The sequence below is a fragment of the Coregonus clupeaformis genome, unplaced genomic scaffold (assembly GCF_020615455.1).
Source record: "Coregonus clupeaformis isolate EN_2021a unplaced genomic scaffold, ASM2061545v1 scaf1296, whole genome shotgun sequence".
NCBI lineage: Eukaryota > Metazoa > Chordata > Actinopteri > Salmoniformes > Salmonidae > Coregonus > Coregonus clupeaformis.
Genome location: NW_025534750.1, coordinates 43,563 through 62,659, shown reverse-complemented (window position 1 = coordinate 62,659; position 19,097 = coordinate 43,563). Strand labels below are relative to the sequence as shown.

At 43.0% G+C, this 19,097-nt stretch overlaps 1 protein-coding gene across 1 annotated transcript in view; it reads right to left on the bottom strand.

The window, feature by feature from the left end:
• LOC121555325 (membrane-associated progesterone receptor component 2-like) overlaps positions 1–15,970 on the bottom strand; it is a 38,438-nt gene extending 22,468 nt beyond the window's left edge. The window contains exon 1 of the mRNA XM_041869151.1: positions 15,592–15,970. Within this exon, the coding sequence (XP_041725085.1) occupies positions 15,592–15,934 (343 nt within the window). The 5' untranslated portion in view covers positions 15,935–15,970. The remainder of the gene's footprint in view (positions 1–15,591) is intronic.
• Positions 15,971–19,097: the final 3,127 nt, after the last annotated feature.

The following is a 19,097-nucleotide window of genomic DNA, read 5'->3' as shown; positions in this document are numbered from 1 at the left end:
ATGTTGACTGTCTACTTTACTAGGGGCCATCACCACTCAGTGTCTTACTATAGATTAGAACCCATGTTGACTGTCTACTTTACTAGGGGCCATCACCACTCATAGATAGTGTCTTACTATAGATTATAACCCATGTTGACTGTCTACTTTACTAGGGGCCATCACCACTCATAGTGTCTTACTATAGATTATAACCCATGTTGACTGTCTACTTTACTAGGGGCCATCACCACTCATAGTGTCTTACTATAGATTATAACCATGTTGACTGTCTACTTTACTAGGGGCCATCACCACTCATAGATAGTGTCTTACTATAGATTATAACCCATGTTGACTGTCTACTTTACTAGGGGCCATCACCACTCATAGATAGTGTCTTACTATAGATTATAACCCATGTTGACTGTCTACTTTACTAGGGGCCATCACCACTCAGTGTCTTACTATAGATTATAACCATGTTGACTGTCTACTTTACTAGGGGCCATCACCACTCATAGATAGTGTCTTACTATAGATTAGAACCCATGTTGACTGTCTACTTTACTAGGGGCCATCACCACTCAGTGTTTTACTATAGATTATAACCCATGTTGACTGTCTACTTTACTAGGGGCCATCACCACTCATATATAGTGTCTTACTATAGATTAGAACCCATGTTGACTGTCTACTTTACTAAGGGCCATCACCACTCATAGATAGTGTCTTACTATAGATTATAACCCATGTTGACTGTCTACTTTACTAGGGGCCATCACCACTCATAGTGTCTTACTATAGATTATAACCCATGTTGACTGTCTACTTTACTAGGGGCCATCACCACTCATAGATAGTGTCTTACTATAGATTAGAACCCATGTTGACTGTCTACTTTACTAGGGGCCATCACCACTCATAGATAGTGTCTTACTATAGATTATAACCCATGTTGACTGTCTACTTTACTAGGGGCCATCACCACTCATAGATAGTGTCTTACTATAGATTATAACCCATGTTGACTGTCTACTTTACTAGGGACCATCACCACTCATAGATAGTGTCTTACTATAGATTATAACCCATGTTGACTGTCTACTTTACTAGAGATCCATCACCACTCATAGTGTCTTACTATAGATTATAACCCATGTTGACTGTCTACTTTACTAGAGATCCATCACCACTCATAGTGTCTTACTATAGATTATAACCCATGTTGACCGTCTACTTTACTTGGGGCCATCACCACTCATAGATAGTGTCTAACTATAGACTATAACCCATGTTGACTGTCTACTTTACTAGGGGCCATCACCACTCATAGTGTCTTACTATAGATTATAACCCATGTTGACTGTCTACTTTACTAGGGGCCATCACCACTCAGTGTCTTACTATAGATTATAACCCATGTTGACTGTCTACTTTACTAGGGGCCATCACCACTCAGTGTCTTAGTATAGATTAGAACCCATGTTGACTGTCTACTTTACTAGGGGCCATCACCACTCAGTGTCTTACTATAGATTAGAACCCATGTTGACTGTCTACTTTACTAGGGGCCATCACCACTCATAGATAGTGTCTTACTATAGATTATAACCCATGTTGACTGTCTACTTTACTAGGGGCCATCACCACTCATAGTGTTTTACTATAGATTATAACCCATGTTGACTGTCTACTTTACTAGGGACCATCACCACTCATAGATAGTGTCTTACTATAGATTATAACCCATGTTGACTGTCTACTTTACTAGGGGCCATCACCACTCAGTGTCTTACTATAGATTAGAACCCATGTTGACTGTCTACTTTACTAGGGGCCATCACCACTCATAGATAGTGTCTTACTATAGATTATAACCCATGTTGACTGTCTACTTTACTAGGGGCCATCACCACTCATAGATAGTGTCTTACTATAGATTATAACCCATGTTGACTGTCTACTTTACTAGGGGCCATCACCACTCATAGATAGTGTCTTACTATAGATTATAACCCATGTTGACCGTCTACTTTACTAGGGACCATCACCACTCATAGATAGTGTCTTACTATAGATTATAACCCATGTTGACTGTCTACTTTACTAGGGGCCATCACCACTCAGTGTCTTACTATAGATTATAACCCATGTTGACTGTCTACTTTACTAGGGGCCATCACCACTCATAGATAGTGTCTTACTATAGATTATAACCCATGTTGATTGTCTACGTTACTAGGGGCCATCACCACTCATAGATAGTGTCTTACTATAGATTATAACCCATGTTGACTGTCTACTTTACTAGAGATCCATCACCACTCATAGTGTCTTACTATAGATTATAACCCATGTTGACTGTCTACTTTACTAGAGATCCATCACATTTTTACATTTACATTTTAGTCATTTAGCAGACGCTCTTATCCAGAGCGACTAACAGGAGCAATTAGGGTTAAGTGCCTTGCTTAAGGGCACATCAGTGCATCACCACTCAGTGTCTTACTATAGATTAGAACCCATGTTGACTGTCTACTTTACTAGGGGCCATCACCACTCATAGATAGTGTCGGGAGAGTTTGTGTTTTCTCTAGCAGGAGGTAAGCTTGAGGTAAGCTTGGCTTCTTATATGGTGTTGAGTAAAGCTTAAACCATGTATTTAGATTGTAGGTAGGTAGTTGTAGTTAGGTATTGTAGGTAGTTTAGTTAGGTAGTTATTTAGGTAGTTATTGTAGGTTTCTGTAGGTAATTATTGTAGGTAAGTATTGTATACGGCGGAGCCCGGCGAAGCACGAGGCTAGCTAGCTAGCGGGTAGCTACTGGTAACGTTTAGCAACGGTGGATAGTTGTTTCCAATGTTATTTCACGCTTAAGTACCTGTAATTAAGCCAGCTAGCTACCTACCATTCAGCCGTTTTTTCTAACCTCATTATCTGAGGCATCAACGTTAGGTAGTTAGTAGCTACTGTACTTAATTACACCTACTGATTGCAGAAGACAAATGTCAGCTGGCGTCGGGTAAGTTTGGCTTTATACATAGCTTGGGCTTTGTCGAGTAAGGCTTAATTATGTATTTAGATTGTAGTTAGGTATTGTAGGTAGGCATCGCGGGCTGTTGTGGGTAGTTATTGTAGGTTAGCATTGTATTCGGATGTGCCGGGTGTAGCACGAAGCTAGCTAGCTAGCTAGCCGTTTTTCAAACAAAGTCAACACAGTAGCCATTGCTAGCTAGCCAACACGACCAGCTAACTGTACTGTAGCAGCTAAATACAATATATTTGTGCTAGCTAGCCAACGTTTAATTATTGCTGCGTTATGATTGGAACTAGACACGGACACTAATTATCTGTTTAGTGTGTTAACACACTATTGGTTGTTTGTTGTAACCAAGTATTGGTGCTAAACCGTGTGTTATTGGATGCTAGCATGCTAGTTAGCTATGGCGTCATAGTTAGGCATCGTGGGCTGTTGTGGGTAGTTATTGTAGGTTAGCATTGTTTTCGGCGGTGCCGGGTGTATACGGCTAGCTAGCTAGCCGTTTTTCAAACAAAGTCAACACAGTAGCCATTGCTAGCTAGCCAACACGACCAGCTAACTGTACTGTAGCAGCTAAATACAATATATTTGTGCTAGCTAGCCAACGTTTAATTATTGCTGCGTTATGAAAGGAACTAGACACGGACACGATTATCTGTTTAGTGTGTTAACACACTATTGGTAGTTTGTTGTAACCAAGTATTGGTGCTAAACTGTGTGTTATTGGATGCTAGCATGCTAGTTAGCTATGGTGTCATATTTAGCTAGCTGAATAAAGTAAGTTGAGTCTATTCCTTGAAACATTGAACCGCTGTAGTTCACAACAATTCTAATTTCTAAAGTGGAAGTTGGGAGAGTTTTTATTCGGGTGGTTCAGTGAAACAATTATAGTTTCTGAGGTGGAAGTTTTGGTGAGGGAGGCCCTACTCTCTCCTTTCCCAGATGTTTAGTTCATTTCATTCCGATCTCCTCTGCATTATTGTAGCCATTTGCTACAGCCTGTCAACTATGCCTCTGCCTATCCCTGTTCTCTCCTCTCTGCACAGGCTACACAAACGCCTCACACCGCGTGGCTGCTGCCTCTCTAACCTGGTGGTCCCTGCACGCACCCCACACCTGGAGTTCCAGGTCTCAGGCAGCCTCTGGAACTGCCGTTCTGCTGCCAACAAAGCTGACTTCATCCCAGCCTATGCTAACCTCCAGTCCCTCGACTTCCTGGCGCTGACGGAAACATGGATTACCACTGAAAACACTGCTACTCCTACTGCTCTCTCCTCGTCTGACCATGTGTTCTCGCATACCCCGAGAGCATCTGGTCAGAGGGGTGGTGGCACAGGAATCCTCATCTCTCCCAAGTGGACATTCTCAATTTTTCCCCTAACCCATCTGTCTATCTCCTCATTTGAATTCCATGCTGTCACAGTCACTAGCCCATTTAAGCTTAATATCCTTGTCATCTATCGCCCTCCAGGTTCCCTTGGAGAGTTCATCAATGAGCTTGACGCCTTGATAAGTTCCTTTCCTGAGGATGGCTCACCCCTCACAGTTTTGGGGGATTTCAACCTCCCTACGTCTACATTTGACTCATTTCTCTCTGCCTCCTTCTTTCCACTCCTCTCCTCTTTTGACCTCACCGTCCCCCCCTACTCACAAGGCAGGCAATACGCTTGACCTCATCTTTACTAGATGCTGCTCTTCTACTAATCTCACTGCAACTCCCCTCCATGTCTCCGACCACTACTTTGTTTCCTTTTCTCTCTCGCTCTCCTCCAACACTACTCACTCTGCCCCTACACAGATGGTAATGCGCCGCCGCAACCTTCGCTCTCTCTCTCCCACTACTCTCTCCTCTTCCATCCTATCATCTCTTCCCTCTGCTCAATCCTTCTCCCTCCAATCTCCTGATTCTGCCTCCTCAACCCTCCTCTCCTCCCTTTCTGCATCCTTTGACTCTCTGTGTCCCCTATCCTCCTGGCCGGCTCGGTCCTCCCCTCCAGCTCCGTGGCTTGATGACTCATTGCGAGCTCACAGAACAGAGCTCCGGGCAGCGGAGCGGAAATGGAAGAAAACTAAACTCCCCTGCCGACCTGGCATCTTTTCCTCCCTCCTCTCTACATTTTCTTCATCTGTTTCTGCTGCTAAGGCCACTTTCTACCACTCTAAATTCCAAGCATCTGCCTCTAACCCTAGGAAGCTCTTTGCCACGTTCTCCTCCCTGCTGAATCCTCCCCCCCCCTCTCTCTCTGTGGATGACTTCATCAACCACTTTGAAAAGAAGGTTGACGACATCCGATCCTCGTTTGTTAAGTCTAATGACACTGCTGGTCCTACTCACACTGCCCTACCCTATGCTTTGACTTCTTTCTCCCCTCTCTCTCCAGATAAAATCCTGCGACTTGCCCAACAACCTGCCCGCTTGACCCCATCCCCTCCTCTCTTCTCCAGACCATCTCCGGTGACCTTCTCCCCTACCTCACCTCGCTGATCAACTCATCCTTGACCGCTGGCTATGTCCCTTCCGTCTTCAAGAGAGCGAGAGTTGCACCCCTTCTCAAAAAACCAACACTCGATCCCACTGATGTCAACAACTACAGACCAGTATCCCTTCTTTCTTTTCTTTCCAAAACTATTGAGCGTGCCGTCTTTAGCCAACTCTCTTGCTATCTCTCTCAGAATGACCTTCTTGATCCAAACCAGTCAGGTTTCAGGACTGGTCATTCAACTGAGACTGCTCTTCTCTGTGTCACGGAGGCTCTCCGCACTGCTAAAGCTAACTCTCTCTCCTCTGCTCTTGTCCTTCTAGACCTGTCTGCTGCCTTTGATACTGTGAACCATCAGATCCTCCTCTCCACCCTCTCCGAGCTGGGCATCTCCGGCGCGGCTCACTCCTGGTTGCGTCCCTACCTGACCGGTCGCTCCTACCAAGTGGCGTGGCGAAAGCTGTCTCCGCACCACGTGCTCTCACCACTGGTGTCCCCCAGGGCTCAGTTCTAGGCCCTCTCCTATTCTCCCCTATACACCAAGTCACTTGGCTCTGTCATATCCTCACATGCCTCTCCTATCATTGCTACGCTGACGATACACAACTAATCTTCTCCTTTCCCCCTTCTGATAACCAGGTGGCGAATCGCATCTCTGCATGTCTGGCAGACATATCAGTATGGATGACGGATCACCACCTCAAGCTGAACCCTGGCAAGACGGAGCTGCTCTTCCTCCCGGGGAAGGACTGCCCGTTCCATGATCTCGCCATCACGGTTGACAACTCCGTTGTGTCCTCCTCCCAGAGTGCGAAGAGCCTTGGCGTGACCCTGGACAACACCCTGTCGTTTCTCCGCTAACATCAAGGCGGTGACCCGATCCTGCAGGTTCATGCTCTACAACATTCGGAGAGTACGACCCTGCCTTACACAGGAAGCGGCACAGGTCCTAATCCAGGCACTTGTCATCTCCCGTCTGGATTACTGCAACTCGCTGTTGGCTGGGCTCCCTGCCTGTGCCATTAAACCCCTACAACTCATCCAGAATGCCGCAGCCCGTCTGGTGTTCAACCTTCCCAAGTTCTCTCACGTCACCCCCGCTCCTCCGCACACTCCACTGGCTTCCAGTTGAAGTTCGCATCTGTTACAAGACCATGGTGCTTGCCTATGGAGCTGTGAGGGGATCGGCACCTCTGTACCTTCAGGCTCTGATCAGTCCCTACACCCAAACGAGGGCATTGCGTTCATCCACCTCTGGCCTGCTGGCTCCCTTCCTCTGCGGAAGCATAGTTCCCGCTCAGCCCAGTCAAAACTGTTCGCTGCTCTGGCACCCCAATGGTGGAACAAGCTCCCTCACGACGCCAGGACAGCGGAGTCACTCACCACCTTCCGGAGACATTTGAAACCCCACCTCTTTAAGGAATACCTGGGATAGGATAAAGTAATCCTTCTACCCCCCAGCCCCCCCAAAATTTTTTTTTTTTTAAAAATAACATATTGTAAAGTGGTTATCCCACTGGCTATAGGGTGAATGCACCAATTTGTAAGTCGCTCTGGATAAGAGCGTCTGCTAAATGACGTAAATGTAAATGTAAATGTACTATAGATTTTAACCCATGTTGACTGTCTACTTTACTAGGGGCCATCACCACTCATAGATAGTGTCTTACTATAGATTATAACCCATGTTGACTGACTACTTTACTAGGGGCCATCACCACTCATAGATAGTGTCTTACTATAGATTATAACCCATGTTGACTGTCTACTTTACTAGGGGCCATCACCACTCAGTGTCTTACTATAGATTATAACCCATGTTGACTGTCTACTTTACTAGAGATCCATCACCACTCATAGTGTCTTACTATAGATTATAACCCATGTTGACTGTCTACTTTACTAGGGGCCATCACTACTCATAGATGTCTTCAAATTGAAACAACGTAAAACAAAAAGTTCTAAGTCTTTTAATGAGGTGTTCATTTTGTATAATTTCCCAATGCCAACAAATGATACTGTCATGACAGACAGAGAGACTGTATACTTAAACTGCATACTATTTAGTACGTACCGTTTAGTAAAAGGTATGCAGTCTGACATGGCCACAACGCAGTAACGGCTCCTGATTGGCTGAGTGCTGGTGGATTTTTTCAAATTCAACAGACATGCATCCCATTAACTAGCCTGATAATAGCCAATTTCCAAATTGATTAATTTCTCTAAACTCTGAATAGAATTGGAATGGAGTTATAGGCCTACTATCACATTGGACCTAATGGTTATAGGCCTACTCAGGCTGGTTATAGGCAGACTATCACATTGGACCTAATAGTTATAGGACTACTCAGGCTGGTTATAGGCAGACTATCACATTGGACCTAATGGTTATAGGACTACTCAGGCTGGTTATAGGCAGACTATCACATTGGACCTAATGGTTATAGGCCTACTCAGGCTGGTTATAGGCAGACTATCACATTGGACCTAATGGTTATAGGCCTACTCAGGCTGGTTATAGGCAGACTATCACATTGGACCTAATAGTTATAGGACTACTCAGGCTGGTTATAGGCAGAGTATCACATTGGACCTAATGGTTATAGGACTACTCAGGCTGGTTATAGGCAGACTATCACATTGGACCTAATGGTTATAGGACTACTCAGGCTGGTTATAGGCAGACTATCACATTGGACCTAATGGTTATAGGACTACTCAGGCTGGTTATAGGCAGACTATCACATTGGACCTAATGGTTATAGGACTACTCAGGCTGGTTATAGGCAGACTATCACATTGGACCTAATGGTTATAGAACTACTCAGGCTGGTTATAGGCAGACTATCACATTGGACCTAATGGTTATAGAACTACTCAGGCTGGTTATAGGCAGACTATCACATTGGACCTAATGGTTATAGGCCTACTCAGGCTGGTTATAGGCAGACTATCACATTGGACCTAATGGTTATAGGACTACTCAGGCTGGTTATAGGCAGACTATCACATTGGACCTAATGGTTATAGAACTACTCAGGCTGGTTATAGGCAGACTATCACATTGGACCTAATGGTTATAGGCCTACTCAGGCTGGTTATAGGCAGACTATCACATTGGACCTAATGGTTATAGGACTACTCAGGCTGGTTTAGGCAGACTATCACATTGGACCTAATGGTTATAGGACTACTCAGGCTGGTTATAGGCAGACTATCACATTGGACCTAATGGTTATAGGCCTACTCAGGCTGGTTATAGGCAGACTATCACATTGGACCTAATGGTTATAGGACTACTCAGGCTGGTTATAGGCAGACTATCACATTGGACCTAATGGTTATAGGACTACTCAGGCTGGTTATAGGCAGACTATCACATTGGACCTACAGTATTCCATAGCCCATATATCATATTTTAAAAGGACTGAACACAAACAGATCATTTGGTTCCATTCCAACATATTTATTAGTGAAACCAAAGTGCTGTAACATATACAAATTAAATCAAATAGACTAGTACACGCACCAAAACATTTCAAATGAAAAGGCTATTGCACAGAAAAACATGGACCCTAACCCGAACCCAAATTCAGAACCGCTGGACAGCAACAAACTAAAGCACTGATCATTGGGAACGAGGTCAGAATGACTGCTAAGGCTTGATCCATAAATGTAATAATTTGATAGGTAGCATAGCCTATGAAAATTAAACCATAACGTCCCCAGTGTCGACAAATTCAGAAATCAAAAGATGGTTTTCAAAGATGTAGCCTAATATGCAATACTCATGATCATTTTAAGGAGAACAAAAACTACTTTACTACTAACCCTAACCCTTTACTACTAACCCTAACCCTTTACTACTAACCCTAACCCTTTACTACTAACCCTAACCCTTTACTACTAACCCTTTACTACTAACCCTAACCCTTTACTACTAACCCTTTACTACTAACCCTTTACTACTAACCCTAACCCTTTACTACTAACCCTTTACTACTAACCCTTTACTACTAACCCTTTACTACTAACCCTTTACTACTAACCCTAACCCTTTACTACTAACCCTTTACTACTAACCCTTTACTACTAACCCTTTACTACTAACCCTTTACTACTAACCCTTTACTACTAACCCTTTACTACTAACCCTAACCCTTTACTACTAACCCTACGTTTGAACACCACCGCAGAAGATTCGGGTATCTTCCCAATTAAGTAGCCTAGTTTGTTGTTGGCTACCTGAAGAGAACTATAACCCTAACCTATCCCAATGCATTTTGGAAAAGTGTGCATCTAATTCTACTAGATAAAGAGCTGAGATGAGTACAACATCCTGGCATTTAAACCATAATAGATTTTTGAAATGTTGATATACTATAAACCATTTATTTTGGCATACTGAGAATACGTCACGCGCGATTGTGTTGTTTCCCGCTTTTATTTTATTTTGGTAGCTCCTCCCCATATCTGATTATCAGCTGTTCTCAAAGCCTAAACGAGTATGACATCGGGCATTTAAAGTATACTCGATATAATCATTGTCACGTGGTTAATCATAAAAATCGGATTTAAAATAAAATCAAAAAGTTAAAATTCAACTAATGCGAGATAAACCTCTGCCATATACAGTGGGGGGAAAAAAAGTATTTAGTCAGCCACCAATTGTGCAAGTTCTCCCACTTAAAAAGATGAGAGAGGCCTGTAATTTTCATCATAGGTACACGTCAACTATGACAGACAAATTGAGAGAAAAAAATCCAGAAAATCACATTGTAGGATTTTTTATGAATTTATTTGCAAATTATGGTGGAAAATAAGTATTTGGTCACCTACAAACAAGCAAGATTTCTGGCTCTCACAGACCTGTAACTTCTTCTTTAAGAGGCTCCTCTGTCCTCCACTCATTACCTGTATTAATGGCACCTGTTTGAACTTGTTATCAGTATAAAAGACACCTGTCCACAACCTCAAACAGTCACACTCCAAACTCCACTATGGCCAAGACCAAAGAGCTGTCAAAGGACACCAGAAACAACATTGTAGACCTGCACCAGGCTGGGAAGACTGAATCTGCAATAGGTAAGCAGCTTGGTTTGAAGAAATCAACTGTGGGAGCAATTATTAGGAAATGGAAGACATACAAGACCACTGATTATCTCCCTCGATCTGGGGCTCCATGCAAGATCTCACCCTGTGGGGTCAAAATGATCACATGAACGGTGAGCAAAAATCCCAGAACCACACGGGGGGACCTAGTGAATGACCTGCAGAGAGCTGGGACCAAAGTAACAAAGCCTACCATCAGTAACACACTACGCCGCCAGGGACTCAAATCCTGCAGTGCCAGACGTGTCCCCCTGCTTAAGCCAGTACATGTCCAGGCCCGTCTGAAGTTTGCTAGAGTGCATTTGGATGATCCAGAAGAGGATTGGGAGAATGTCATATGGTCAGATGAAACCAAAATAGAACTTTTTGGTAAAAACTCAACTCGTCGTGTTTGGAGGACAAAGAATGCTGAGTTGCATCCAAAGAACACCATACCTACTGTGAAGCATGGGGGTGGAAACATCATGCTTTGGGGCTGTTTTTCTGCAAAGGGACCAGGACGACTGATCCGTGTAAAGGAAAGAATGAATGGGGCCATGTATCGTGAGATTTTGAGTGAAAACCTCCTTCCATCAGCAAGGGCATTGAAGATGAAACATGGCTGGGTCTTTCAGCATGACAATGATCCCAAACACACCGCCCGGGCAACGAAGGAGTGGCTTCGTAAGAAGCATTTCAAGGTCCTGGAGTGGCCTAGCCAGTCTCCAGATCTCAACCCCATAGAAAAGCTTTGGAGGGAGTTGAAAGTCTGTGTTGCCCAGCGACAGCCCCAAAACATCACTGCTCTAGAGGAGATCTGCATGGAGGAATGGGCCAAAATACCAGCAACAGTGTGTGAAAACATTGTGAAGACTTACAGAAAACGTTTGACCTGTGTAATTGCCCACAAAGGGTATATAATAAAGTATTGAGAAAGTTTTGTTATTGACCAAATACTTATTTTCCACCATAATTTGCAAATAAATTAATAAAAAATCCTACAATGTGATTTCCTGTTTTTTTTCTCTCATTTTGTCTGTCATAGTTGACGTGTACCTATGATGAAAATTACAGGCCTCTCTCATCGTTTTAAGTGGGAGAACTTGCACAATTGGTGGCTGACTAAATACTTTTTTCCCCCCACTGTATGTACAGGGACAGTTCCAGGGTCAGTAGCTATATACAGGGATATTTACTGTGTAATGGGGACAGTTCCAGGGTCAGTAGCTATATACAGGGATATTTACTGTGTAATGGGGACAGTTCCAGGGTCAGTAGCTATATACAGGGATATTTACTGTGTAATGGGGACAGTTCCAGGGTCAGTAGCTATATACAGGGATATTTACTGTGTAATGGGGACAGTTCCAGGGTCAGTAGCTATATACAGGGATATTTACTGTGTAATGGGGACAGTTCCAGGGTCAGTAGCTATATACAGGGATATTTACTGTGTAATCCACAGCTATTTTCAGTTTTTTGTACGCTAATGATCCTCGATTCCTCTGTGGCTAAATCATGCTTTCTGGCGAAGCATTTTGAATGATTTTATTTATTTCAGTATAAACAGGAGTAATTATATAATTTTGGCAAATCTATTTCAATTTCCCTAGCCTATTGGACACACAGCCTATGAAAGACTTCCTCATATGCCATTTCTCTTCTGTTCTAATGGTTTTCATATCAACTTTATTTCGTTGTCCAGAAGCCAAAAGCACATTCCTAGTCATATTATCAACCCATCCTAGTTGTTGCATCTTTAGAAAGAGGGGGAATCTACATTTGTAACAGAGATTTTCATCTCTGTCACATACAGAACTGCTCTCATCAGGTGCGCTGTTTAGAATGGAGTTTTGCCTCAAATCGCATTCATTACGAAGCGCTTCATTACAGGAGTTACATTTTCTGTTAAGATAAATTATCATAATCTAAAATGTGATTTCTGTCATTCTGAGCACCATGGGTGGACGCCCTAATGGGTTATGCAACTAATGCATATGGGTCCGGTACATTTCTCAAATGGCCGGTAAATTAAAATCTTCCCAGTCACATTGTCCGGCACCATATAACCCTGCTAGGGTCTCAAGTTGAAAAGACTCATAGCCCACTGAGTGTTTTACTATGTTATGGTTGGAAAACTGTCCCATAGACATCTACATCTCCTTGAACTATCCAGAATATGTTATTATGACGCTGAACAAGAATTGTTCCACTGCACCAGGGTAGAGGGGGATGAAAGGCATCTACAATCTACAGTACATCAGGGATGGGCCACAAAAAATCAGAACTCATCATGGAGGGGCCACAAAAAATCAGAACTCATCATGGAGGGGCCACAAAAAATCAGAACTCATCATGGAGGGGCCACAAAAAATCAGAACTCATCATGGAGGGGCCACAGTTGCTCGTGGGTCTGCGTAACCACATCCATATCTTCCCCCCCATTGTGAGTAAAACATTTTAGTGGCCCCCCTCTTGACAGCAGAGAGACAGTTTTTACATTTTAGAGTGAAATTCGTGCAATTTTACACATTTTGCCATGGGGCAGAGAAAAGATTTAGCCATTTTATAACTAATTTCCTGCAATTCTACACATTTTGCCATAGTGTGGAGAGAAATGTTTGCAGTTTTCAATATATCTGTGAGACTGACTAACAAAATCAATGGGTATTTTTGGGTCATACTGACCAATTCATGTTTAGGGTATTTCATGTTCATGCATTGGGGGGCAGGGAGGAAACATGAGTAGAAAAGGGAACATGGGTAGTACAGAAGTAGCTAGCTAGAATGCATGGGTGATTCACATCATGGGTAGTACAGAAGTAGCTAGCTAGAATGCATAGGTGATTCACATCATGGGTAGTACAGTAGTAGCTAGCTTGAATGCATGGGTGATTCACATCATGGGTAGTACAGAAGTAGCTAGCTAGAATGCATGGGTGATTCACATCATGGGTAGTACAGAAGTAGCTAGCTAGAATGCATGGGTGATTCACATCATGGGTAGTACAGAAGTAGCTAGCTAGAATGCATGGGTGATTCACATAATGGGTAGTACAGTAGTAGCTAGCTAGAATGCATGGGTGATTCACATCATGGGTAGTACAGAAGTAGCTAGCTAGAATGCATGGGTGATTCACATCATGGACCTACTCTGTATACAGAGGACATCCAAGAAGGAACATTAAGAACTTCAGTGGAGTAAGGAAATGTTCAGCCTATAATTAGCCAACTAGTTAATTTATAACTAAAACATACATTTATTATTATTATTTATTATTATTACATTTGACTAGCTATCAGATTTCGAGTTGATAGCAAACAAGCTAAAGTGTATTAGCTGGCTGGCTTTCTATGGGCTGAACAATGCTAGCTAACGTTAGTTGCTACTTGCTAGCCACAAGATCATAATGTTTAACAGGTTGCAGTTGTCTAATATGTCCCTTGTTTTAGTGTAGAAAATGTGCGTGATGATTTATGCGCCCTATTCATGATGTTAGCGGCAAACAATAGATCATGATTCATTCAATTCGAAACGGGGATACCCAACCAGCGTATGGTCTCGCCTTGACGTCTGAGGGCATTATCGTTCCTTCACAAGTCAAGGACATAGAGAGGCTGGTGTTAGCAAGACCATCACAGTACAGATACAGCACTTGTCATATCCTCAGACAGAATCATCATTTCTGATCTCCATGTGAGGACCCAGAGCTACAGGCATGAAGGTTCCATATTTAGGTTATTGTTCAATAGAGGGGAAACATTGTTTCAAATGTTTCATTTTTACATTTTAGTCATTTAGCAGACTTACTGTAGTGAGTAGATACATTTTTGTACTTTTTCCCAGTACTGGTCCCCCGTGGGAATCGAACCCACAACCCTGGCGTTGCAAGCGCCATTCTCTACCAACTGAGCCACACGGGATCCCGTAAAGGGATATGCCTTAAACTTTAAACAACCAGAACTCAATGAAATCAGGCTTCTGCTTAGAAGAGACACTGCATGCCAGCTGGCCCTGTTCTTTCAATCTACAGAGCTATCTTGGTTTTCTCGCACATGGCAAGGCTAGATAGCCAACTCAAAATAACCAGATAATGTTGTTAGATACATTTTTGGTTAACTTTCCACTCCTACGACACTAACTAGCTGGACGAGTGCTGTAAGTGTATTTATGATCATGATTACATAACTGAGGTTGATGGGTGGGTCCGCCAGCCAATTTAAAGCGACCTACCTTGCTAACGTTAGCTAGCCAACTTCTCCAGCTGATTAGCTAGGCCTAGCCCATAGCATTCATCCTCAGAATATGGCTGGTTGGTCAACCTTAAACGTTAGTTAACTAGCTACGTAACTTGATATGATCTCAAAACAGTTAACGCTAGCTAGCTAATGTATGATATATGTCAGCAGGATAATTTAGCCAACTGGCAAAGTTGTTTGCTACCTAGCAAATATGCCTGGCTTTAAAAACGGACATGATTTAGTACTAGCTAGCACAGGGGCTTGGTTTTTGACACGCCTTTGGGGATAACTAGTTAGCTAGCTAACGTTGATCAGTCTGTCTAGCTAACAATCTAGCATAGATGTAGCTACATAACAGGTAGCGTAGATAGCCAGTTAACCTTAGCTACCTACCTAGTTAGCTAGCTAACCACCTAGTAAATATACAAGCGTGTATAACGTTAACGTACTGCTACAAACTAGAAGACACTGCTTGCACAGACAAACTAGCTAGCTGGCTAACAAGCCATGTAAATGCAAACAATGCAAAGTGCCAGATTAACTAACGTGTAAAATTAAATCACTAAAATAATTGCTTGGGTAGCTAGCTACAAACGTGCTGTAACTGAGTTAGCTAGCTATCTAGTAGTAGTTAGCTATTGCGCCCAAATAACCGATGCTATCATTTGTGTTGGTCTAGACTGGCACCAGACACAGTAGCTAAATACAGTACCTAGCTAACTAACTAGTGTGCTCTATTCCATTCACAGATTCCTACCTCGACCATAAAACTTTTTGCCGGTGGTAACATCGAATACTTTCATATTAACTGCCATCATGATCCGGGGGTTTTGAAGTCCATCGTATTCCCTCAGTTGCTCCAAAGTGAAATCACGTCTTCTCATCTTTGGAAGAGACGAGGCCTCGCTTGCCTGGGCCGCGTCAGCACCAATTCGTTTACCCCATCGCCGATAAATAACATAGCAGATCGCAACCACTAAAACTAAAATACTTAAATTTAACAACATCCCGCCCAGACTGAACCCGTCAGACTCCTCTGAAGTTCTCTGACCGCCACTAGCGTCAACTGCTCCACTCGACCTGTCGCCATCGTCCGCCATACTGTCGATAGCGCTACCCACAAACACCCGCCCACCTCGGCCTTCTCATCTAATATGATTGGCCGGCGCTCACGGCGGAGCAGCACTATAACAGCAGCAAGACAACAATGGCTGTTTGTTGAAATGATAGCGACAAGTTGTGTGTTTCTAGGCCAGAGATTAGTTGCACGGGGAAAGCAACAGTGGCGGCTCCTGAAAAAATTCTCAGGAGGGGCAATTTTTCTGATGATTTAGGTGACCTACACACATTTTTAAAAAGATATGTCCAGCAACAACATGAAGACAGGGGCAGCATATAAGTCAATACCAGAATCATTTATTGACTGATCTCAGGGAGTGCTCCTAATCTCAGCTTGTTACCTGTATAAAAGACACCTGTCCACAGAAGCAATCAATCAATCAGATTCCAAACTCTCCACCATGGCCAAGACCAAAGAGCTCTCCAAGGATGTCAGGGACAAAATTGGAGACCTACACAAGGCTGGAATAATAATAATAATAATAATAATATGCCATTTAGCAGACGCTTTTATCCAAAGCGACTTACAGTCATGCGTGCATACATTTTTGTGTATGGGTGGTCCCGGGGATCGAACCCACTACCTTGGCGTTACAAGCGCCGTGCTCTACCAGCTGAGCTACAGAAAGTGGATACTCATGGATGCGCATCGCAATTGTAAAATGTCAACACAATTGGAGACACCACGTCATTTTTGGAGACATGTTATTGACAGTAAACTATTGTAGATGCGACTGCTAACTAAATAAAACATTTTAGCTGGCTAGCTAATCATCTTAGCTAAATGTGGGGCAAACAATTCAGTTATTTACCGTTAATTTGAGGGATTGGGGTGAAAGAAATCGAGTTACATAGTGATACTTTACGATATACTGTATTGACAATATCGCAATATAACCATATCCACCCTGTCCAAAGTCTCTACTTGGTCTCAGTTCTCCAGTAAACTTGTGATTATCAACACTAACCTCATCGTTGTGGCGGCGGACAGCTAGCCTGTATCCCTCATCCAGTTGAGTGGCAATGTTATTTTTTCGTTCGTACCATTTTTTTGGAAAATCCTCGGGTGTAGGACTTCCCCCTTTAGTAGAAACCTGTTGAATTATTAAATTTGGTCTGGGAGGTCCTAATTGTTTCGTTGCCAATTTATCTTCATTTGTTCGCCGACAAAAAGGAAATTCTTTCAAAGACACAATCGAGTTGCACTGAAGCCTAGCCATGTTGATAGTAGTAGTGAATTGATTGACGCTGCTACCCTCTCTTTTCTTAGTTACGTTCATGTGACGAAAGCGCGTAAGTGCAAGCCCACAGACACCCATTGAGATTGTATTGAAGGCTCTGAAATTTGAAAAAAATAGATTTTACATGGGAGTCTATGACAGAAGTTCTGGGCGATTTTCAATCTGACTGAAATCGCCCCAAAAGGGGGTGGAGCCATTTGAAGCACGACTTTAGCCTGATTCGACATTTAGTGGCAGTGTGGCACTGTGGCAGATCAGACGTATAGATTACAACACTGATAACTACTGTTGCCGTGATATAATTGATTAGAAAAAAAATCCCTTCCTTTTCCCGTTTGGCAGTGCGTCGCCCATATCGCCCTATTGAACAGGCCGTCCCTGGAAAGCAATGAGCAGTTTCTTAACGGAATAGCCATTTAGAGTAAGGATTAAGTTATTGTGAAATAATAACAACAATAGCCCAGTTTGTGCCCATGGCCTTTGATACTGTGCATATGCTGAGAATCTTTCTCACTCAAGAACAAGAATTCCTGGTCAATTAACCTAATAATATGGGTCAATCTATGTAGCACAAACCCATTACTTTAATACATCCACTAAAACATGGGATTATTTCAAATCTGGTACTATTGGATACATGGTCTCTCCTATCATTGTTATGCGGATGACACAATTTTTCTCCTTCCCCTGTCTGACACCCAGGTGGTGACAAGCATCTCTGGGTGCCTGGCAAATATCTCAGCTTGGATGTCGGCCCACCACCTCAAGCTCAACCACGACAAGATGGAGCTGCTCTTCCTCCTGGGGAAGGCCTGCCCGCTCAAAGACCTCTCCATCACGGTTGACAACTCCACAGTGTCGCCCTCCCAGAGTGCAAAGAACCTTGGCGTGACCCTGGACAACACCGTGACGTTTTCTGCAAACTTCAAAGCAGTTGACTCGCTCCTGCAGGTTCATGCTCTACAACATCTGTAGAGTATGTTGTGTTGAGTAAACGTTGCTAATTATGCTGTGAAACCAAGGAGTCCGCTTATACTGTACTTTGATTATACGTTTTATTTATATCACAAGATTTCAGCATAAGTTTACAGACGTCTGCAGCATCTGGAGAACAGTGTCCCAAAATAATATGTCTGTTCTGATCTTCTTTGTCTCAAACCAAGTATTTATCATCTTTACCAGGATATGGGTGGTTTCCCATACTGACCAATCACCTGTCTCCACACAACAGACTTCCTCTGTTCTATGGGGTGTCCCTCTAAAACTGCTCCCCCTAAAACTGAATAAACATCCTCTCAGGTTCCACTTTGAAAACATTAGCAAAGTCATAATCCCTCAGACACTACAAGTACAACCAAAGATTATGGATATACTGACAAGATAGACGTCTCTCCGCCCTAACAATGGGAGTAATTGTCCACAAAGCGGCATGGCGGGCTTTCTAGCTCCCGCTTATCCTTTCTTTGGATTGGTGGATACATCTCATTATTGTAATCTATTTTTGAATATTTGATGAGGGTTGTTGACGTCAACTTCTCGTATTACATGGAGAGATGGTATGCTACTAGCCTCATGTCATGAATATACATAACCATCTTGAGACAACTCTGATGTAAAGTGTTTTTCCTCAAAGTTTCCGGGATGTCACGTCCTACTTATATCAGTACTCTCGTAACAACTTAAGCATTAAGAAACTTCTATTAGATCAAATAAACCTCATACATTTTTTGGTTGATCAAATGCGACACTGTTATTGACCTCCATACAAACACGCTTGGTGGGCGAATCAATGCCACCTGTTGGAGGGAAAGATTTTCAGCAGAGTTGGGCCTCTCTCTTCCTCTTCCTCTCTGTTACGACCCTACCTCACACAGGAAGCGGCGCAGGTCCTAATCCAGGCACT